This window comes from Apodemus sylvaticus, chromosome 23, assembly GCF_947179515.1.
Source record: "Apodemus sylvaticus chromosome 23, mApoSyl1.1, whole genome shotgun sequence".
NCBI classification, from domain to species: domain Eukaryota; kingdom Metazoa; phylum Chordata; class Mammalia; order Rodentia; family Muridae; genus Apodemus; species Apodemus sylvaticus.
In genome coordinates, this window is record NC_067494.1 from 1,513,879 (window position 1) to 1,538,783 (window position 24,905).

Below are 24,905 nucleotides of genomic sequence, written 5' to 3' on the forward strand. Positions count from 1 at the left end.
TTTTCCCCTTTAAATACCCCTGACTTCAGTTGCATAGGGTCCTCAGTCCTCTACCCCTGCTTGGTGTACGGCTGTGAAACCCAGAATTCTGGAATAAAGAAATCCTCATACATTGAGAGTGTTTCTTGCGAGTGATTTGGGTGTCGCCTTCCGGGATGTGGGGTGCTGTGGCACCCTCGGTTTTTGGGGGGTGCCCAGTTTCATGAGGTCCCATTTAATTCTTGATCCTAGAGTATGAACCATTGATGTTCTGTATAGGAAATGTGTCTGATGCCAATGAGTTCAAGGCTCTTTCCGTCTTTCTCTTCTATTAAAATCAGGTTATTCTGAGGTCCTTGATACACATGAACATGAGCTTTGTGTAATGTGACAAAAATAGGTCTATTTTCATTTTTCTACATTTAAACAGCCAGTAAGAGTATTGTTTTATTTCTGGATATTAAGTTCTATTTCCTTAGATACAGAAAAAGCATTTGACAAAATACGACAACCATTCATGTTACAAGCATTGGAGACATCAGGAATTCAAGGCCCATAACTAAACATTAAAAAAGCAATTTACTGCAAACCAAAAGCCAATATCAAATTAAATGAAGAGATACTTGAAGCACTCCCACTGAAATCAGGGACAAGACAAGGATACCCACTCTTCCCATATCTATTCTATATAGTACTTGGAGTTTAGTTAAAACAATAAGACAAAAAGAGATCAAGGAGACACAAATTAGCAAAGATGAAAGATATCACTATTAGCAGATGATAAAAGAGACACCCAAATTCTACTATTATATACATTTTTTATTAAAATATTAAAATATCTCCTGCTGTATGTACCCTGTACCAATCATGTTAGACATCAACTAATGTTTGTTTATATTTGCTTGGTGAACACTAGGAAACTCAGGAGTGAATCAGAAACATATATGTGTACATAATGAGGATGTATCTGATAGACTTATTCTGGGCCACTTATGATCTAATTTCTGGTATAATATATATTTCTGATATAATATGTCATAGTCAATATGGATTCTTCTAGAGAACATAGCAAAGTATATCTAATCTAATCAATTCATTCTTATTCCCAACTATCTCTGAGACCTAGTCAAAAACTTTGGTGGCTTAGTGTTTTATCAGTGCTTATAAAATATATGATGTAAAATTATACCATTGAAGTCTTCTAAACACTGCATAGCTTCTATTAATTGTGGATATTTTCCTCCTTTTTTATTGACTCAATCTTGACTTTGTTGACATGTTGTGAAGAGATGATTCAAGGTATAGTGGCTATGCTGCATTTCTAAACTCATGCCTGTAATATGCTTTGAGTGACACATGAAAACTCCCTAGAAAAACTGTCATTTTGATGTGTTCTCGGTCCTCTGAGAAGTTACATTTTCACAGAGCAAAATTATGGAGTTCCAAGAAAAATCAAAGCAGTGATATCTCAACCAAAAGGACCTCCACTATGAATAAGTTAGTCTATTTCATGTGGATATACTGAGACTTAAAACCTGGTAAATGAGTCTTAGGCTGTCAAGGTTTGAAATAAGTTTGCCACGTCACTTCTAATAAATAATGTTGCTTGTGACTTCATGGAAATATTATTTGCTAACTGCATTGCTAGCAGAAAATATTAGTTCAGCTCTTTTTCAAAAAAAATGTTCTGATATATCTGTAACATCATCTGTACCATGAATGAAACTGTAGGTAGGGGTAGAATAATAATAATTATGATCATTTTGTAGGGCTGATGACAACTTTGTGAATTTGAAATTCAAAAATGTCAGGATCTCCATATAAAACCAGACACACTGAAACTAATAGAAAAGAAACTGGGGAAGACCCTTGAGAACATGGGCACAGGGGGAAAGTTCCTGAACAGAACACCAATAACATATGCTCTAAGATCAAGTATTGACAATGGGACCTCATAAAATTACAAAGTTTCTGTAAGGCAAAGGACACCATCAAAAGGACAAAATGGCAACCAACAAATTGGGATCTTCACCAACCCTAAATCTGACAGTGGGCTAATATCTAATATATACAAAGAACTCAAGAAGGTAGAACCCAGAGAATCAAATAACCCCATTAAAAAGTGGGGTACCGAGCTAAACAAAGAATTTTCACATGAAGAACTTCAGCTTGTCTTTTCATAATATGGGTGTTGACTATAAAATGGTTTTAAATTTCTATGCAGACTGAACAGCTGTAATGATGAAAAATGATTTTGTTATCATAACAACTAGAATACAAGTTTCCAGATTAAAAACTATACTTGAATAAAATTATTCTTAAAAGTAGGAGCAATAAGATTAACTCTTTGTAAATAAACCTCTAAATTTCCTAAGGAAAACTATAAATCTGCTTTAGTAAATTGTAGTATGTCAGAATTTCAAGTCACAGAAAAAAATTCAGTTCTGTAATAATCATAATATTGTTTCTGTTTGATTCCTTTGTTTCCATATGAAATCATTAATAAGTTCTTATATTCTATTTAATATGGAGTGTTCTTTATCTTGTTGAAATATTTTATACTTATTTATTTATATTATGTGTGCATTCTTACCCACCCAAACATGTGTTTGTGGAAGCAATTTATATGATGCAATGGACATGGTCCATATGTGGAGATCAGATCTTTCCTTTACTTCCACCATGTGAGTTCTGAGCATCCAACTAAAAACCTTAATTTTTTTTATGTTAGCTCTATGGATTCAGGGCTTTGGAAATCAATATTCATTTTATTGCATTTGAAGAGTCTTAAAAATGGCAATAGAGAAAAAACGGTTTGGTAACTGAGTATTGTTCATTTTTGCCAGGTTTCCACAATGTTTGAGAGATGATATGTCAGAGAAAAAAAATCACTCCTCAATAGCCTCCTTCCAAAGAATTTAGATTTTGATGGATATCTGCCATGGTATAATTTGTAACCATGACCAAAATTATAAGAAACATTTAATCATTTCTAACTGAAGCCTACAAAGAGTTGAAAAAAATCTAAAATGATATTTCTAGTAAAATTTTGCTATCTGAATTTGTATGAAGGTTAAAATAGGTGTTAATAATAGCAATCACCTTATGATACAAACCATGCATTTAATAAATGTCTTCATTTATCTTCAGCAAGATTCCTTTTTCAGATAAAGACTAGGGGAACTACAATGATCACACAATGAGTTGGAATTCCAATATCAATTTATAATTTTAATGTATGATATTTCCAAAAGAACTTTATGTCAATGTTTGTTCTAATCACACACACACACACACACACACCACACATTTATTTAAATATCAACGGTGACCCAAGTATGATTAAACTTTCTTGGATGAAAACCCTGTGACATTGGTCTGTGACTGCTACATAATCACTGCAGATGATAATTAAATTATATATTCTTCTTGCTTTATGTGAACCAAATTTCATAGTGAGATGTAAACACTGTCTTTTTCATATAATGTTTGAAAAATGACATGTATATTTACATGTACTTTGTCTACCACAGCAAAATCAAAGAAATTATCTCCCTATTTATATGGTGTTTTTCTTTTCAGACATTGTGGCATTTTTGGATAATCTAAACATCTCTGCATCTCAGTCAGCCATGTTGTCAAGACACAGCAAACCTCTAAGAGATTTATAACTTTGTTGGGCTCCAGATTGAGAAACGAACATGCAAACTCAGGCTATATATATCCTTTGGGGTCAGTTTGGCCCATGGGCATATTAGTATAAGTCTGTTTTGTGTATTCACAGTAGATGCTGCCAAAACTTAAAAGCAAATTGAATATCTAAATTAAAATGAAAAGTCTTAATAAAGCTCAACAAGGTAGGTTTATGAATGTATAATGTGCTCATATGGAAAACATTATGCTATTTTCCTAAGAGAAATAATAAAGTCACAACCACATTGTAAGTCACATTCATAAAAATAAGCATGTAGATGGCTTGATCCCCACATGTTACAAATCTATTTCCTTATTCTGATATCTACATTTTTTATCTTATTGCAAAGTTATACAGTCTGCAGTAGACTGTCATGTTTGAACAGATGGCCTTTGAAAAGAGAATGAAACTGCTTGACTTCTCCAAAGTGCTAAAATATTTAAGAAAAATTATGCCATATTTATTTGTTGAGATAAGGAAAATCCTTGTCACAATGTGAGAGGGAAAAGAAAGAGAGAATTACATTTTAGGCACTTTGTAAAACACACACACAAAAAAATGCCAAGTAATATGTCTTCAATTCTGTCGCTGAATTTTAACACAAAATGGAAGTGTGCTAGCAATGTACCAATCCAAATATAGAATATAACAAAAATACAACATAATGATAAATGCATGAAGAAGACTGTAATCATCACTCACATTGTTGATCAAAGATTAGCCTTTAAACTTGGTAAATTAAAAACTTAAAAATCGACTGAAGACTAATCTTAGGAGGGGAGCTCCACCATCTTGGCTCCCAGATGCCAGAAAGATCTAACAGATAGCACCAGGTATGCAGACATAGCCCAAGGCTAACATCACTTGGGTCTCAGCCGGTCAGACTTTTGCCTGCACCCAGGGCCTGGGCAGCTCTGCAGGCCATCTGAGTCCCAACCCTGTCAGGGGATGTTTGCTCTGCAGTGATCAGCACTTTGGAAAAGTCCCCACAGCATCTGCCATCTTTGCTCCCTGATGGAGCAGAAGGGCAGCAACAGGTTCACAGAGACAACCTGAGTATAGCATTGCTTGGGTGCCCAGGGCTCCAAGGGCACCCAAGAGGAGGGTAGCACATCAGCAGTCTGTACCATGGGAAACCCAGGTATCCAGTGGTGCAGAAATAGCCTTATAGGCTCACAGGATGTTCAAGCACAAGCCAGTGACAGCAAGACCAACTAACACCAGAGATAACCAGATGGCAAAAGGCAAATGTAAGACCATTACTAACAGAAATCAAGGCAATATGGCAGCATCTGAACCCAATTCTCCAACAACAGAAAGTCCTGGATAACTCAACACACCAGAAAAACAAGATTTGGATTTAAAATCACTAGTCATGATGCTGTTAGAGGAACACAGAAATGATATAAATAAATCTCTTAAAGAAATACAGGGGAGCATGAATAAGTTAGAAACCCTTACAATGGAAACACAAAAATCACTTAAAGAAATTAAGGAGAATATGGTTCAACAAATAGAAGCCAATAAAGAGGAAACACAAAAATCACTTAAAGAAATGCAGGAGAAATTGAGTCAACAGGCAGAAGTCATGAAATAGGAAACACAAAAATCTCTTAAAGAATTACAGGAAAACACAAACAAACAAGTGAAGGAACTGAGCAAAACCATCCAGGATTTAAAAATAGAAGTAGAAACAACTTGGATCTGGAAAATATCATCCTAAGTGAGATAACCCGATCACAAAAGAACACACATGGAATGCAGTCACTGTTAAGTGGATATTAGCTCAGAAGCTCTGAGTGCCCAAGGCACAATTCATATATCAAATGACTCCCAAGAAGAAGGAAGGAGAGGTCCCTGGTCCTGGAAAGGCTTGATCCAGCATTGTAGGGGTGTACATGGACAGAGAAGTAGGAGAGGGTTGATCAGAGAATGGGCAGAGGGAAGAGGGCTTATGGGACTTTTGTGGAGGGGGGGACCAGGAAAGGGGAAAGCATTTAGAATGTAAACAAAGAATATAGAAAATAAAAAAATTAAACAATTTTTTTATTCGATATATTTTTATTTACATTTCAAATGATTTCCTATTTCCTAGCTCCCCACTCCCCAAAAGTCCCATAAGCCCTCTTACCTCTGCCTTTTCCCCCATTCACCCCTTCCCACTTCCCTGTTCTGGTATTGCCCTATACTGCTGCACTGAGCCTTTCCAGAACCAGGGGCCACTCCTCCCTTCTTCTTGGGCATCATTTGACATGTGGATTATGTCTTGGGTATTCCACACTTTTAGGCTAATATCCGCTTATCAGTGAGTGCATACCATGATTGATCTTTTGAGACTGGGTTACCACACTTAGTATGATGTTCTCCAGCTCCATCCATTTGTCTAAGAATTTCATGAATTCATTGTTTCTAATGGCTGAATAGTACTCCTTTGTGTATATATATATATCACATTTTTTGTATCCATTCCTCTGTTGAGGGATACCTGGGTTCTTTCGAGCTTTTGGCTACTATAAACAGAGCTGCTATGAACAGAGTAGAGCATGTATCCTTATTACATGCTGGGGAATCCTCTGGGCATATGCCCAGGAGTGGTATAGCAGGGTCCTCCAGAAGTGACGTGCCCAGTTTTCAGAGGAACTGCCAGACTGATTTCCAGAGTGGTAGTACAAGCTTGCAATCCCATCAGCAGTGGAGGAGTGTTCCTCTTTCTCCACATCCTTGCCAACACCTGCTGTCTCCTGAGTTTTTAATCTTAGCCATTCTGACTGGCATGAGGTGAAATCTCAGGGTTGTTTAGATTTGCATTTCTCTAATGACTAATGATGCTGAACATTTTAAAGATGCTTCTCAGCCACCTGAAGTTCTTCAGGTGAAAATTCATTGTTTAGCTCTGTACCCCATTTTTAATAGGGTTATTTGGTTTTCTGGGGTCTAACTTCTTGAGTTCCTTGTATATATTGAATATTAGCCCTCTGTCAGATGTAGGGTTGGTGAAGATCTTTTCCCAATTTGTTGGTTGCTGATTTTTCCTTTTGATGGTGTCCTTTGCTTACAGAAACTGTGTAATTTTATGAGGTCCCATTTGTCAATTCTTAATCTTAGAATATAAGTTATTGGTGTTCTGTTCAGGAACATTTCCCCTGTGCCCATATCCTCAAGGGACTTTCCCAGTTTCTTTTCTATTAGTTTCAGTGTGCCTGGTTTTATGTGGAGGACCTTGACCCACTTGGAGTTGAGCTTAATACAAGGAGATAAGGATGGATCAACTCGCATTCTTCTGCATGCTGACCTCCAGTTGAACCAGCACCATTTGTTGAAAAGGCTATCTTTTTTACACTGGGTGTTTTCAGCTCCTTTGTCAAAGATCAAGTGGCCATAGGTGTGTGGATTCATTTCTGAATCTTCAATCCTATTCCATTGATATGCCAAAAGGACAAAACCGCAACCCACACATTGGGAAAAGATCTTTACCAACACTACATCTGACAGAGGGTTTATATCCTAGAAGAATGAAGGAGTGGCCCCTGGTTCTGAAAAGGCTCAGTGCAGCAGTGTAGGGGAATACTAGAACAGGGAATTGGCAAGGGGTTGATGGGGGAACAGGGAGAGGGAAGAGGGCTTATGGAATTTTCAGGGAGGGGGGATTAAGGAAAGGGGAAATCATTTTGTAAGTAAATAATATAGAAAGAATATATGGAATAAAAAATTAAAAATCTATAACAGTAGTAATGGGGCAACATAATTTGTGGACCAAAGTATTAATGACAGTTAATGGTATTATGTAATGGCATAATGATACTGTGTAGAAGATAAATAGATGAACAAAATTTATGTATACGAAAGGCACATTTACAAAAGTTTTTTGTGTTAGATATAGTATGTGAAAATAAGGCAGGGGCATAAACAATATTACTATATCTTTTCAAGGTCAGTTCCTTGCATTTATATATCAGATGATTTGATGGACATAAGGTAAATGCATTTGAAAACCTCTGTGGGTAAAAGCAGAATGCATTACTACTAAGAATGCATTAAAAGAATGAATAAATAAAAAAAAGCAAATCATGAGTTTTGCCATCACCAATGATAAGATAATGTCACAAACTGAAATTATGGATCAAAGTTCTTTGTACTATTCCAAAAGAAAAGAAGGAATGAAACAGTATGTTTTCTATCATCAGTATTCCATACAAGGACACCCTGAGTGTGCATGTGTGTTTATACCATGCATATGTGTGTGGGTGTAGTATGTGTATAAGTGTGGTGTGTGTGTGTGTGTGTGTGTGTGTGTGGGTGGGTGGGTGGGTGGGTGTGTAGGCCAGAAGTCTATGTTGGATGCCTTTCTCAATGACTCTTCTACTTGAACTGGGACTTGCTGATTTTGCTAGATGGCTGGCTAGCGAGTATCCAGGATTTTCTCCTTTCCAGTGCTCCAGCTCCTGAATTACAGATGCTATTCTTTGTACTTGGTTTCAAAAGCTCTTGTTGTGACCTCAGGAAGGTCAGACATTTGGCATCTTAGAACTCTCCATGTACAAAATCTGAGAATCAGAATTCTGTCTTTGAATTTGCACATGGATAAGGAGTGGCATGTATTTTTCCAAGATGCAAAAGAGGGTATGTGTACAATAACCTACGCTTATATTTATCACTCTTCCTGATGGAAGGAAATCTGAGGAAAAACTGAGCTATGTTTAAAAATTGTCACTATTCTTAGACTCAACGAATGGCTCCTATTCTTCGGTATAGTTTTAGACTACAGCACAATGACAAAGCTGTTTACTAAATACAGTAGAAGAAGGGAAAATGATAGACGTGTGTGTGTGTGCACGCATGTACACGCAACATCATTTATAAGCATATTCTGTCTTCATAATCTCATGACACAGAAACTATTAGTTTAGCCTTGCAAACTTAGCAAGTACATTTTTGTCTATGTGCTTTTATAATTAATGATAGCACTGTTATCTTCTTGTGTAATTGGTACATTTTTTCAGAAAGTTCCCACTGCTTGATTGATATGTTCAATGCTTTTCCCCTGCTGTGTCCTCACAGTTGTGATGCTCAAAATACAGAGACTTCAGAGTTTTGTTTGTTTGTTTTGTTTTTGTTTTTGATTTTGCTGTTGTTTTCATTGGTGTTTACTTATAGGCAAAAACAATGGAAGCTCAATGTATAAGTGAGCTTTCATATGCATGGTTAGAAGTTCTGTCAAGAGAACTACTTAATCCTTGGTACTATTTATTCAGGTACACGGTTCTCATCCAGCATTGCCCTGTGTTATAGATAAATCTCACTTATCTTGCTGAATACTCAAAATAGATGAAAGAATGTCTCACCTTCCTAGTACCAGGTCAATGTTTATGTAGCTGTTACATTCAAGCCCTACAAACATTCCGTCATCATTAGCCAATCAGAATATGTATTGCTATATCTGGTGCTATGATGGATTTAGCACATACAAGGGAACAAAAATCATTCACCATCACCATTTCCCTTCATCTTATCTCCTCTTCCTTTTCTCTTTCTTTTTCTCGTTCTACATCTAACCCTACAAATATGCAGTGACAATGATCTGTTTAGGTTGAGTTTGTAATAATTACAGTCATTTCACAGTTGCGGCTTTGCTTCAGGCAATGGTGATATTATGCAAAGAGCTTTTGGGAATTTCTTCTCTCAAGTCCTAGAGAGGAACTCTGATGCTTAGCTAAAACACTGAAGTGGGAATGATGCTCACTCAAGAAGTCTTCAAACCAGGCCATATGTGTGAGTTTTAGATAAAAAATGCATATGGGTTACATTATATGGACTGAACAGATTGTATGTATGTATTTAAGTATATATGTGTTTATACATATTTATAAAAACAGAGTCTATGCATTAATTTGAGATAGAGGAGAGAAAGGGCAGAGGCACATTGGAGGGGTGAGAAGGAGAAAAGAGAAGAAAGAAATAATGTAATTATGCTATAATTAAAATATGCATTATTGAAGGTAGATATCAGTGGACACACATCTGTGTCAAATGTGAGCCACTGCATGTGTGTAGAAGTCAGAAGACAATTCATGGGAGACAGTTTTCTGCTTCCATTGTGGGTTCTATGGATTGAACTGAAATAATCAATCTTGCACAATAAGCACTTTGACCTGCTGAGCCATTTCACTGGCCCCAAATATGTTTATCTTAAATACAGTATTTCCTGCCGAAGACAACGCTCATGAAAGCACAATGATATTAGTAAAACAAAGGGTTTTAAAACCTCCATTTTCTTTGAAATCATGGCTGAATTTTTCTGAGTTCTAGTGTGGATTATTGAAATCATTTGTGATGTGTTTTTCTGAACAATACACTTACTATCAGTCCATCTGGGGGCAGGCAGGAATAAATCCAAGAGGCTGCTTCTTTTGTTAATTCTAAGGAAGGATTTCCCAGCAGTTTATATTTTATTATCTAGTGAAAAATGAAATTTCAGGGCGACTGACAGATTGTTGTTGTTACTTTGTTGTCTTCATTTAATATCTTCTTATTGCTTAAAATTTTTGTCTTAATTGCAAACAGACTTAAAAATAAGATAAACTGTTTATATATATATATATATATTTTTCTATATTCTTTATTTACAGTCCAAAAGCTTTCCCCTTTCCCAGTTCCCCCCTCCCCATATGTCCCATAAGTCCTCTTCTCTCCATCCATTCTCCTATCTATCCCCCTCCCTTTTCTCTGTCCTGGTTCTCCCCTACAATGCTGGATCAAGCCTTTCCAGGATTAGGCCCCTCTTCTTCCTTCTTCATGGGAATCATTTGATATGCTAATTGTATCTCCAGTATTCAGAGCTTCAGGGCTAATTAATATCCACTTATCAATGATTGCATTCCATGTGTATTCTTTTGTGGTTGCGTTACCTCACTTAGGATGATATTTTCCAGTTCCATCCATTTGCCTGAAAAATTCATGAATTCATTATTTTTAATTGCTGAATAGTACTCCATTGTGTATATATACCACAGTTTCTGTATCCATTCCTCCACTGAGGGATATCTGGGTTCTTTCCAGCTTCTGGCTATTATAAATAAGGCTGCTATGAACATAGTGGAGTATGTGTCATTATTGCATGCTGGGGAGTCCCCTGGGCATATGCCCAGGAGAGGTATAGCAGGGTCCTCCAGAAGTGTCATGTCCAGTTTTCTTAGGAACCGCCAGACTGATTTCCATAGTGGTTGTACCATCTTACAATCCCACCAGCAGTGAAGGAGAGTTCCTCTTTCTCCACATCCTCGCTAACACCTGCTGTCTCCTGAGTTTTAGGACATAGGCACAGGGGAAAAGTTCCTGAACAGAACACCAATAGCTTATGCTCTAAAATCAAGAATTGACAAATGGGATCTCATAAAATTACAAAATTTCTGTAAGGCAAAGGACACCGTCAAAAGGACAAAATGGCAACCAACAAATTGGGAAAAGATCTTCACCAATCCTACATTCGATAGAGGGCTAATATCCAATATATACAAAGAACTCAAGAAGTTAGACCCCAGGGAACCAAATAACCCTATTAAAAATGGGGTACAGACCTAAACAAAGAATTTTCACCTGAAGAAATTCGGATGGCCGAGAAGCACCTTAAGAAATGCTCAACATCATTAGCCATTAGGGAAATGCAAATGAAAACAACCCTGAGATAAACTGTTTTGTGTTTAGAACAATGATGACTGATTTTTGTTTTCTATTTGGCATTCATATTTTTATTTTTGACCTTTATTTTACATTGTCTGCATAATGAAAACTGATTTATAGCTCTACAGTGTATGGACTGGAAAGGTCAATCCTGTCTGCTGAAGTTCACTTTTCAGTAAAGGGTCAGACACTTGGAGAAGAAAGGAGTCATGTGGCCTATTTGGCTGTGTATTTTCATACAGAATTCTAGCAGCTCACGGACTTTCGTATTTTTCCTCCGTATCAACCCCCAACTCACAGTGTGATGTTTGAAGAGAACCCAGCAAGCCCTGAATGGGGACTTGCATACCTTTGGTTGACAACTTCAAGTGTTTAATGTCACTCATAACAATATAAATCTTTATGACTGTGCAGATGACATCTTATAAGCAGTCCTTAGTGTTTCCCTAGAATCACCCCGTGAAAAGCACTATCTGTGAATACGCAGATGCTGTTCCTATGCAATATACATGAACATGCCATTCTCACTGTTAAAAATACCACATACAATAGTAGAGTTATACTTACAATTTATAATGGCACAGTGATTCTTTCAACTTAACTGTGTGAGATCTCTCATTTCTGCTGACCTATCCTGTCTTCTTTTTCTATTTTAGGTTTGTGTGCTGGAGAGGCAAATATTTGATTTCCTTGGATATCAGTGGGCACCTATCCTAGCAAATTTTGTACATATTATCATCGTCATCCTTGGTTTGTTTGGAACTATTCAATATAGACCTCGTTATGTAACAGGAGTAAGTATCTTTCCTGCATTTATCTATTTTACTGAACTGAAGAAAAAATGTGCAAGCTACAGAAGTCCTACAAATTAAGTATATCTCCATTTTAAGGATAGCATAATCATATGTTGACTTTCACAGTTTCAAACTACACCAATATCAATTAAGTTTGATAATCATTATAGCCATGCTGTTTATTCATTGATTGTACATTGGGCAAATGTTTTCTTATAATCACAAACAGAACCATGATTCTATTATTCTAAATTGCCAACTTTTGGCCTCTGAATTAAGAAAATATAGTAAGATTGTTTTCTCAGTTTAACTAATTTTATTTCAAAACTTAAATATGCATAGCTTAAAGTCACTGCAAACAAATGAACTATTGATGTGAAAATTTCAATGTACTTTAGGGACAGTAATTGAATTAGTTGGAAACTAGTATATTCTGGAACATTGTCTCTGTGTTTCCCATAATTCTCATTTTGACTCAGAGGATGTATTTTGCATTCCAATTCAAGTTAAACTTATGTCACAGAAAAGTGAAATTCAACTGTTTCAGTTGCTATGGGAACCCTAACAGCATTTTTTTTAACTTTGAATATGCCTCAGACTTTAGGTATCACTCTTCATTAATGTGGGTTATTTCCCAAGTTTAACCTTTTTCTTCCTTTTCTATTTTTGACAAAGGATAAATGTATAACGATTTTTTTAAATGTTAAAATAGCTTGTCGCAGTATCTATGTTAGTACATCCAAAGAGCACCTCCTTGAGTCCATATCACCAGGACTTTTCAAGTTTCAGAAAACTTGTTTCTCATAAAGGGTGCCCTAGATTGGCCTGTTCTGTACTCCTGAGTACAGATGCAGCTCACTAGAACTGAGATGAGAACATAGTGAAAGACGGATTCAGTGGATTCAGTGCCTTGCTCAAGAATCTAGAGAAGTCCATAGTCCATAAATCCAGGAGCATGCTCTGAGAAAGGACATGTTATATGTGAAGCTAGGTAGTGATCTACATCTCCTAAAAGCTGGGGTTTTTTTTGCCCTTAAATATCTATTGAAGGGCAAAAATTTTCTATGTTTAAGTTATGATAGTCTTGTCCATTTGACAATTTCATACAAATATATAGACTATTTTCATTAGTTTCATGTCCATTGTTTTCATTGTATCCCTGTCCAGCTGAATTTCTTCCATTTTTTTCTTGGTGTATGTGTGTGTGTGTGTGTGTCTGTGTGTGTGTGTGTATGCATTGTGTGTGGGTGTGTGCCCATGCCAGTGAGTTTAATTAGGGTTATTTGCATGATCATACATGAGAGCTTAGGAAACTTACCAGTGACTATACCACCACATGTAGGAAAATGATTCCTTATCTTTAGCAAACTGTTAAATTCTTATAAATTCTCAAGAAGGAGTAGTGCCTCATGAAAGAAAAACTATTGAACAGGTCAAACATGTAGAGACTGGCTACAGATAATTGCAGCTTCCAAGAGTTCATGAATTCAGTGATTGTATCAATCACAGAAAACACCTTTCGTAACACTTTTCCCTCCCCCCTCCTCTCACATTCACTTTCTCTCTCTTGTATTTTTTGGTCTAGGAGTTGGTAATATCAATGTCCTGTTCAGGGCTGAGTACTTAACAGCCATTTACTCTCAGCAGTTATTTAGTTTTGAATAACTGAGGTAACTTCTGCATACGTCAAACAGAAGCTTTTCTGACCAATGCTGAGAGCATTGCCCATCTATTGATACAAACATAAATTATTAGGAGGTATGTTAGCAACATGTACTTTTAGCAAAACAATGCTAGTAGTATTCCTCCTACTATTCATGAGTGGCCTAGCCAGTGGCATTTGGCCAGGTTTACAAGATTAGGGATGCATCACTCCATGTGCAGTGTGACCCATATTCAGTAAGAAAGCTGATGTAACTATGCCATGCTTGTACCAGTGAGGAGAACCCATCTGCCAATTCAGCACTGCACATGCCTAGCCTACATCTACTAAGTCTATGTTGACTCTCCTCTACCAGAAGCCAGTATTGTATTCGCTAGCACAATGAATGCTCACCAGGAAAGAGAGCACCTGGTTTATTTTTCTGTGTCCTATAGCAAAAAAAAAATAGTATCTGTACAAATATAGTTTTATGGGCAATTTTTTTAGGCAACCAAGAGCAATGGCTATAGCATGTATATATTTGGTTGTGTCTGGTGCCTCCATGACCAAAAACTCATAGAGCCAACATTTGGCAGTGGGATTTGTGTTTAATAACTAAATGCAAAATGCACTCAACTAGTAAACCTTTATTAAATGATTACTTTTTTTTGGTGAGAACAAAATACTTGTAATGATGTTTCCTCCCTTAAAAAAAGGAGTGCACTTCTTGAGGTTATTTTGAAAAGCTATTATTCTGTGTTCAAGTACTTCCTTGCTTTTATAAAACAAACAAATATCTACAAAGACAAATTACAAAACGAAGGTTTCTAGAAGAAAACTTACCATAGCCAAAACATTGAAAATATATGCTTCCTATGTTCCAGACAATCATTAGAGGTTAGTGGTAAAACGTCTTAAAAAAGAATCAAGTTAACAATATAAATATGAAGCCACTGTGAAAATAAGTGTTTTCCCATAGGCCTAGGAGAAGAACAAAAAATACATGTTTAATGAGTTTGGCTTGTAGTGCTAAATAAATATACTAATGCAACATTGTTAATGCAGTTTATTCTCAAAGAAATGTGTACTTTTGTGCTAATGTGAGTCACTCACATTAGTGACTAAGATTTTTAGTATGTGTTACTCATAATTATTACATTTAGACAATTTAAATGCTTCTTTTAAGTCACTTTTTAATTTTGCAATGAAGTTTAAAAAACTCTATGTATGTGTAGTTAATAACTATTTTCTAAAGTAAAATATAATTTTTGTAAATTTTTAAAGGAGCTCATAAAATTAGGTTTGGAGTAAGCCAAAACCATTTTCTAATCCTCTTTAAATCTCTATATTCTATGTTTTGAATCATGTGTGCTTTTTGCATGCTATTTTTTTCATTGGTGTAGGTCTATATTGTGTCTTGCAATCTAAAGGCAATACAAACCTCAGCTTTATGATTGATCATTCTATCTCAATCTTAGGGTTGAGATTCTTGGCATGTGCTGTCATTATACAATACGTAGTAGAGACCTACCTTCCTACCACCATTTTAATATAGATGAAGATGAGTCATAATTTGTGGCTTTTTCATTTCTCATTAATTCTGTTTATTTTTCAATATGCCTTACATATTTTCCATTGAATTTATTGATTGATATTCTTTCTGCTTTTTCTTTGAAAGGGCAGCTTGTGACATACAGTGGACAATCATCCCACTTATGTCTCCAAATTACTTACTAACTACTACAAAAGATGTTTCTCTGATGAAAATTAAGAGCTGCAGTAGTCTCTGAGTATAAAGATAGATAGAGGACAGAGTGATATTATGCCTATTTAGCAGCATGATTGCTCTTCCTTAGCCACAGCTCATGGCTCAGTTAACAGTTAACATAAGATATGGCTTGTAGTGAAGACCCTAAATAAAATCAGAAAGCAGCTGGTTACCATCATAGCACACTCTAAGTATTACACAGATGTCTAAATCTTGCCTGACTGGTTATCACATAGCTTGTAACATTCATAGCTACTAAGTGTGGCTGTGGCTTTTCTTCCCCAGCAGCCTGACTATCACCTTCTAACACTACAAAAGCTACCCCAACATAGTAAAAAAGAAGATTCAAGGTTAATGTCAGTTTGATCCCATGTCCTGTGAACAAAGCACATGTTGTCTTCAAGAATAAGGTCTTACCATAGAGTCTTAGTGTACAAGCAAAAGCAATGGAAGAATCCAGTATTCTTTTATGGGTTTCTGAGATCCATTTCACTGGGGACTGAACTCTGGTCATCAGTCTTAGCAACAGGTTTCATCCATTGAACCATTTTCATGGCTTCTAAAATCATCTTTATTAATATATTTGGTGTATTATTTGTACTAAATATGTAAGAGTATCTCATTTCATTTTTTAAATTTAAACTTTAAATTTGTGTGCATTAATTAGTGTGTGGTAGTGGTCTTAATATATTTTAGTAGTAAATCTCCAATTATTCTATAACACTGTATTGTTTGGTATGCCTTGGAGCTAGATAACATTATAAGTTGTATTATGTTATTAATTGTAATTATACCAAAAAGTTTGAGTAAAATCTGTAACTCAGAATTAACTGCAGCAGATATTCAGAGTCTATCTTCATGGGACAATGGTTTGTTGTCTGGTAGAAAACAAACATGACTTTGTTGGCTTTGTAGAAAACAAACATGGCAGTGCTTTTGTAGCTCACTAGCTACCTGTGTAGAGGTGTCTTGCTTTGGTTTGGGAGGGGTGTGCATCCATTCTTTATTGTTGTTGTTGTTGTTGTTGTCATTGTTGTTGAATGACTGCCAATAGATTAGGAATTGTCTTCCATTGGAGGGCTATACCCAGAGTTATACAAATCAGCCTGGATGTGGTTGTAATCACTAATATATTGTTTATTTCTAAAGTACACATAGAGTCTTGCATGCATGGGAATGGTAGTATTCCTATATACCAGTTGTTACTTAATATTTTTGGATGATTATAACTATAAGAAATGCAGATGAATGGAAGTGAAACCACAGATATGTAAGGACACAGTAATAGTAGGGTTGCATTTTTTAACAATTTAAGGATGAATTTATTAAAATTCAATTCCATTTTCCCTCTTTTTTAAATTTTCTATATTCTTTCTTTATTCAATCATTCCAGATGATTTCCCCTTTCCCGGGTTCTCCCCTCCTCTTAAGTCCCATAAGCCCTCTTCCCATCACCCATTCCCCGATGATCAACTCCCTCCCACTTCTCTCTCCTGGTAATCCCCTACTTGCTGCATCAAGACTTTCCAGGACCAGGGCCCTCTCCTTCCTTCTTCTTGGAAATGATTTGATATGTTAATTGTGTCTTGGGTATTCAGAGCTTCTGGGCTAATATCCACTCATCAGTGACTGCATTCCATGTGTGTTCTTTTGTGAATGGGTTACCTCACTTAGGATGATATTTTCCAGTACCAACCATTTGTCTAAGAATTTCATGAATTCATTGTTTTTAATTTCTGAGTGGTATTTCACTGTATACCACATTTTCTGTATCCATTCCTCCATTGAGGGACATCTGGGATCTTTCCAGCTTCTGGCTATTATAAATAAGGCTGCTATGAGCATAGTGGAGCATGTGTCCTTATTGAATGTTGGAGGAATCCTCTGGGTATATGCCCAAGAGTGGTATAGCAGGGTCCTCCGGAAGTGCCATGCCCAGTTTTTTGAGAAACCACCAAATTGATTTCCAGAGTGGTTGTGCCAGCTTGCAATCCCACCAGCAGTGGAGGAGTCAGGCATTAAACGTCATATTATTCTAGTCTGATTTTTAAAAAGCCCTTACATGTCTGAGTTTAAAACTCACTGATTGTACCCATTTTACAAAGGTTGAGGTCTTGTCTAGCTCTAAAGTATCATACACTTATTCATTCACACATGTGTCAATTTATTTTCTTATTGTCCACACATTGCTACATAATATTCTGCCTTCTAGGCAATGTGGATTCTTCACTGAAAAGATCAAAATCTAAGCACTATTGAGTATGAGATAATATATGGACAACAAATATATACTCATAAGAATCATCATGATCATGATTATCATTATCATCATCATCATCATCAAAACTGTTTTTATCTTCAGGAGAAAATAAAATTATATAAAAAAGTTAAATATTGATATAATCCTGTGTCCTATATTTTTATTGTTAAATTATTTCAGATGAACCTTTGGTTCATTTGGAATGTGTCTTTACAATATCATTTTCTATGTGGTACCAAAACTATTTTCTTTGCCCTATCTGTGCTCGTGTTTCTTCTAACTTGATTCCATATAAATCATATAAAGAAAACCACAGTGGTTGTGAATTCATAAGTGAAATGAACATGTCATATACAACAAACATCATTTCACAATCTCTCCCCAGTCTCTAATTTTACCTTCTTTCTGCTTCTAATCATTCTTTGGACCCAAGCACTCAGATTATTATTATTGGCACTTTGACTTGTTAGGCATTTCTCCAGTGACACTACCCATTACAGAAGATGGGTCTCTGACCCAGGATTTGAGTACAACAGGACTAAATATATAGAAAGAACTATTTAGAAGGCAGGGTCTCAATTTCTAATTGATGGAGGCATCTACATCGGAGAGTGTCTAAAGTAGGAACAATCCTTCATCTGTGGATGTGCAAATTTGTAAGTTTCCTATATTCTAGAAAGAGCCTTATGTATATGCACCCATAGCTAGCACCAGCTGTACTTAGTCTATTTAAAAAAGACATGAAATTTGGAAATGGACATATCAGAGATTTAAGAATTTGTGGAAGTGATGAGGATTTCATTGAATAAGTTCTCAGAAATTAACATTTAAAACTATTTTATTTATATTTACCTGTGTTGCATATTATAAAATATATTACTAAACCATTCCAACTTTATAAATGAATACATAAGAAAATGGAAATTCTAGTAACAAGCCTGGGAATGACAAATGAAAGTTGATTGTATCTAAGTAAAAAGAAGCAACACAAGAAAGTGTAAAAATAAAATGCGTACATTCTCAAAGTCCTTAAAATTAGAGAGCATTTAATTAAAACTTAACAATATATGCCACTACTTTGCAAAGCTATTATATGTTACATTTTTATTCTAATTTTATTATCGTGCATGTCATTTTATTGAACTATTTGCTTATAACTATATTGTGAACTTTAATTTCTTTTCTGAGACTTGAAGAGGAGACCTTTCAGAACTGCATTGCTGGATACTTCACTCAGTGGTTTTTTTATTAGATATTTGCTATATTTATATTTCAAATGGTATCCCCTTTTTTCATTGCCCCTCTTAAATTCCCCTATCTGATACCTTTCCAATGTTTCTGACCTGGAATTCCCCTACACTGGGACATGGAGCCTTCAGAGTACCAATGTCCTATTCTCTCACTGATGTCTGAAAAGGCCATCATCTGCTACATATGCAGCTGGAGCCATGTGAACTCTTTGGTTGGTGGTTCAGGCCCTGGGAGCTCTTGGTCTTCTGGTTGGTTCATATTATTTTTCCTCTTATGGGGCAATAAACCACTTTAGCTCCTTAGGTCCTTTCTCTAGCTGCTCCATTGGGGACCCTATACTCAGTCTATTGGTTGGCTATGAGCCATGGGTATTTTGATCCCCCTTCTAAGAAGGACAGAAGTATCCACACTTTGGTCTTCCTTCTTCTTGAGCTTTATATGATCTGTGAGTTGTCTCTTGGCTATTCTGAGCTTTTGGGCTAATATCCACTTATCAGTGTGCGCATGCCATGTGTTTCCTTTTGTGGTTGAGTTACCTCACTCAGGATATTTTCTAGCTCCGGTTATTTGCCTAAGAATTTCATGACTTTATTGTTTTTAATAGCTGTGTAGTACTCCATTGTGTAAATGGATCCATTCCTCTGTTGAGGAACATCAAGGTTCTTTCCAGCTTCTGCTTATTATAAATAAGGCTGTTATGAACATAGTAGAACATGTGTCCTTATTACATGTTGCACCATCTTCTGGGTATATGCCCAGGAGGGGTATAGCTGGATCCTCAGGTAGTACTATGTCCAATTTTCTGAGGAAATGCCAAACTAATTTCCAGAGTGGTTTTACCAGCTTGCAATCCCACCAGCAGTGGTGGAGTATTCCTCTTTCTCCACATTATCTCAAGCATCCTAAAAGTTCTGGCTTGCTTTGGACTTAGCTAAGACTAGCCTGAACTCCTAATGCTCTCACCTCTGACAAATGTCACAGCTTTCTTGTTTTATTTGTTCCCATAAAAATTCATAGTTCTCTTATTTTTAATGGGTATATTTTTTAAAATATAAAACCCCTCAAACTATTGTTTAATATTATGTTCATAAATATGTTATATTCATTGTCTTATCCAAGAAAATGTAACCAGCAAGATTTTCTGTTAAGTCTTTCAGATTAAACATAAAGAGTTCAGTACTTTGTATTCAATTGTATCATTGCTATTAGTACTTAGTAAACTGTCTTGACCATATTTTCATATTCACCTTCACTTATTTAGAATTATAGGTATTTTTATTTGTGACATTTAGTTTCATGTTTGCTTCATTAGGCTTTAATTTGAATATGTTATTCTACTAATGTTTCCTAGTCATCACCCATCTTTCCTTCACTAGTATCACTTATTTTATAGTGATACTTTCAGGTTACTTTCTTAAATAGTTATCTTCTACTTTTAGTAAATTATTTTTTCTGAATTGAAATTGATATATTGTCTTCACCTTTCAAGTCCTTACAATTATGCATTCATCAGAAAGAAAAATTTAATAATTTATACTGTAACCTGGAATAGTTCAAATAGAAATTAAAATACTTCCTTGGATCATCTAAACACCTCCTTAGTACCAAGTGTTTCATAAACCACAGCTAGTTAATGATTAGTAATTTTATCTAGAGCAATTTGTTTATTCACATGTCCGCTATCTTTTTGTCTTATACTGACAACAATCTTTAACAACTCATCTATTTTCTAGAGCTTTTGTTTACTTTTGTTGACATAAAATTTCTTGACATGTACTCTGTAGAATCTCCATGAATATACACTGGTCTGTTTTACATATTCATTCTGTCTTTTGTGCTAGAAAAGTGAATATATATGAGATCAAACTCATCTACCTCCTAATTAACTCTCCTAACTGAACAAATCAGCAATGGACAGATTTCTCTATAACATAAGCAATGCTTTTATAATATTTGAAATTTGGGGTTTTTTTGGCAATAGAGCTGACAAATCCATAATGAAAATTTTTACGTTGTATTATTTTGGATTTTTTCCAAACATGTTTTCCATGTAACTCAAGCTAATTTTAAAGATAACCTCCATTGAGGGATTTCACCTCCAAATTATTTGATTCTGTGATTCATTATTGAATTTCATTGTATAAAGCTGACACTAAATGAAGAAATCCTTTAAGCCTACTTCAAAAGTGCTCTTGGGTAATATTCTTTTACTGTGTGGTCCCAAAATGGATGTTTCTGTCACAGAATGCTGTGAAGTTGACCTTTCAGCGGCTGTGGGAATCATTTCAGTTGCAGGATGCATTCTGATTGTCCAACTGTCTTCTCAATGAAATAGTCATCATTTTTCTGGGTCAGCTTGTGCTGCATCTGCAGACATCTTGTCAGTGGTTTTCGAGGCTCTGACTCATTTGGGAACTCCGAGCACAAGAACATGTTATCTATGTTTTACAGTTAAATCTCTTCTTGACTAGACCTGTCATTTACTTGGATATGATGAAGTCAGTTGCCTACCTTTTTCCTTTTGAAGATGCCAGTTGTGTTTAAGGAATTTTTAAAGATGGAATATTTTATTTCCATTTTTAGAGATGCCATACAGTAAGAAACTGATAAGTATGTGCTTGATGGACTTTGTCGGAAAAGCTAAAGTTTCTAAATGATCTCCTTTTGAAACTATGAAATTGGGACTTAGAGAAATCTTAATTGCTTACTATTGTTTTGCGAAAATTGCCATTTGAAGATGGGGTTAGAGTTTACATGGACATCTAAAGTTACTTTTTCAGATAATCTGGTGTCTAAACATTTAAAATTGGCATTGTTACCATTTTATCTAAAGCCTTTGGTTTTTCTTCACTTTTAGCATTGTATTCTGAACATCTTGAGAGCTTTTTACCAAGGATAAGAAAGGTCTTCAACAGGCCAAAAAATATGTTCTGTAAGCATGTGCTGCTTGGATTCAGAAGTGATAGCCAGGAGGCCTACAGAAAAGAACAAAGTCCTACACAACATGAAAAGAATCCATCTTGTGGGTTAACTTATTTTCAACAGCACAAAGTTATCTATAGTCATGTTGGTGGGATGGAGGTTCCCAATAATCCCCCATAAACCACAGTTTCTCTCTTTCTGCAGCAGGAGGCACTGATGGATCTACTTTATACATTTTGCTTTCTGTGGACTTAGCTTAAACTATTCAGCCTAGCCCAGAGTCAAGAGGCTGCAGGACCATGTTCTGAGCTTCTATGTCCTATGAAGCCTAGGCTGCATGCTGGGCTTTTTTGATCCTGAAGATCTGAACTCTTGTTTTGGGGTTTGCAAAGAAATACTTCATAGTAGCTTAACTATAATCCTAAACCTAATTTTGAATTTTGGACAATGACTAGATAAAATAAAACCAGACAAGTAAAATGTTTAGGAGATAGTCACCAAATAAAGTTCCAGGACACTATGTGGGGGTCTCTATAAATGTATATATCATATGCTTGAATATTATACATCACATACATTGACACAGAAATTAACTTCTCAGAGACACAGTGGTTCACCAAGTGCTTTGTAATAGATCAGTCAATCAGGCATAAAGTCAATAAAACTGTGTTGCTTTCTATAACTTAGAATAGAACATTAATTTACTAAACAGTGATTCCCACCAAAAATGTTAAGAATAATTTCATGATTCTTAAGAGATGGCAGTACTAAATGTTATGGAAATGTCTATGTGTAAAATCTTTTCAGTATGGCAACTCAGGGATTGTGTTTTAATTTTTCTGAACACATCTGATATTAATGATATTTAGTGACCTCAACACATCATGTTGGTTTTATTAAGAAGCTCAATGAAGTTCTTATCTTTTCTTGATTCTTCTATGATAATTGATTTCTGTGAATAAGAAAATATATGATAATTATTTATATACACCCTCTGTCCCTCTTTCAACTATACATGACACAAAAATAATGGTTAATTTATGTCTAGTATTTACAATGAACATACTCTTTTTAAAAAGACTTATTTATTATATGTAAGTATGCTGTAGCTGTCTTCAGCACTTCAGAAGAGGGCGTCAGATCTCATTACAGATGGTTGTGAGCTACCATGTGGTTGCTGGGATTTGAACTCAGGACCTCTGAAAGAGTATTCAGTACTCTTAACTGCTGAGCCATCTCTCCAGCGATCATACTTCTGTTAGCATGAATCACACATGATTTCTGTCCAAAGTTGCCATAGCTGTGATCATGTCTCTGTACCATTTGCATATGTTCTTGTACTGCTGAGTCTTGAACTGAGTACATCTCACTTTCTGAGCTTAAAAAACAATAGTGAAGATTCAATAACACATTTTCAAAATCTCTTAGGTCTGAGGGAAAAAATCACCGAGAAAACTTCCTTAATGACCTTTGTAATGTGGTTAGTAATCTCATTTTCTCTGAATGAAGTTGTGTACTTCTGACACATCACTGACACCTTTTTCCACTATAGATAAATTCTCCTAATACACTTCACAGAATATATCCTTCCCTAAGTTGCATGGATAATCAGGAGTTCAGGATCTCTTTGCAGAAATTGGAAACATAAAATTGCCTGTTAAGGATTCCTCCATTAAGCTGAACTCTTCTGTCTGGTTATTTTCTGTGTCCCATTATTACATCCACCTAAGCAGCTCCAACTGTATACTTCCTTCTGCAATCTTAATGACTATTGGATATTATCTTTAGGTAAACATTGATGCACTTCCTCATTCAGTATCTGTATCAAGATGCTGTATATTCTACTACAAAAGAATAGGCAGGAAATATTTATGAGTGAAGCAGTCAGGCGCCATATGTTCATGTGGTTTATACATACATTCTTACCATTTAGGACATAATCGTTAGCTACAGGATGAAATTCAGGTACAACTACAGGTGTATTCCTCAATTGAATATTTGAAAGTACTTCCAAATGACTAGAATATATCTTATATTTTATGTATTGTTCTGATTTGAAACGCAAAATGGAACTTAAGGACAGTTTAGGCATTTATGTTTTCTTCTATTAATTCCATGGAACAAGTGATTTCTAATTATTCTGTGAAACAGCTATGTCATTTTACTATGTGGACATTTTAAACTTTAACAATCATTAAATTTCCAAGGCTGCAAGGTCCTATAAAACATTTAAAAATAAGCATTACATTATTATCTGTATATAACACACATCACTTATCCTGCTGTTATGTGAATAGACTGCTTTTGTCCAGTGAAGCTCATTTGTGGTGTGTATATCTCTCCGATTTCACTGTTTAGTTTCAGAATTCCTGCAGACTGTGTTGTTGTTTTTACACTCCAGATTTTATTCCCCACCCCACCCTACACCTGCTGCCTTGGGTTCACCCTCCAACTCTGTTCCACATCCCATACCTCCTCATCACCCCATCTCCATGAGGATGTCCCCAATCCCCCATCTCCAACCCACCCTGCCTGACCTCTAAACTCCCTGGGGCCTCCAGTCTCTTGAGGGCTAGGTGTATCATCTCTGAATGAACACAGACCAGCATTCCTCTACTATATGTGTGTTGGGGGCCTCATGCCAGCTGGTGTATTCAGCCTGTTTGGTGGTTCAGTGTTTGAGATTTCCCCAGGATCCAGATTACTTGAGACTTCTGGTCCTCCTACAGCGTCACCCTCCTTCTCAGCATCTTTCAGCCTTTCCCTAACTCAACCATAGGGGCTAAGTTAGGCAAAAACTTTGGTTGTGTTCAAATATCTGTATCTGACTATTTCAGCTGCTTGTTGGGTCTTCCGGAGTACAGTCATGATAGGTCCCTTTTTGTGAGAGTTGCATAGCCTCAGTAATAGTGTCAGGC

At 35.9% G+C, this 24,905-nt stretch overlaps 1 protein-coding gene across 1 annotated transcript in view; it reads left to right on the top strand.

Moving 5' to 3' along the window:
• Nkain2 (sodium/potassium transporting ATPase interacting 2) overlaps positions 1-24,905 on the top strand; it is a 750,666-nt gene that overhangs the window by 25,594 nt on the left and 700,167 nt on the right. Inside the window, exon 2 of the mRNA XM_052170051.1 lies at positions 12,007-12,144. Coding sequence (XP_052026011.1) covers positions 12,007-12,144 — 138 coding nt within the window. The remainder of the gene's footprint in view (positions 1-12,006; positions 12,145-24,905) is intronic.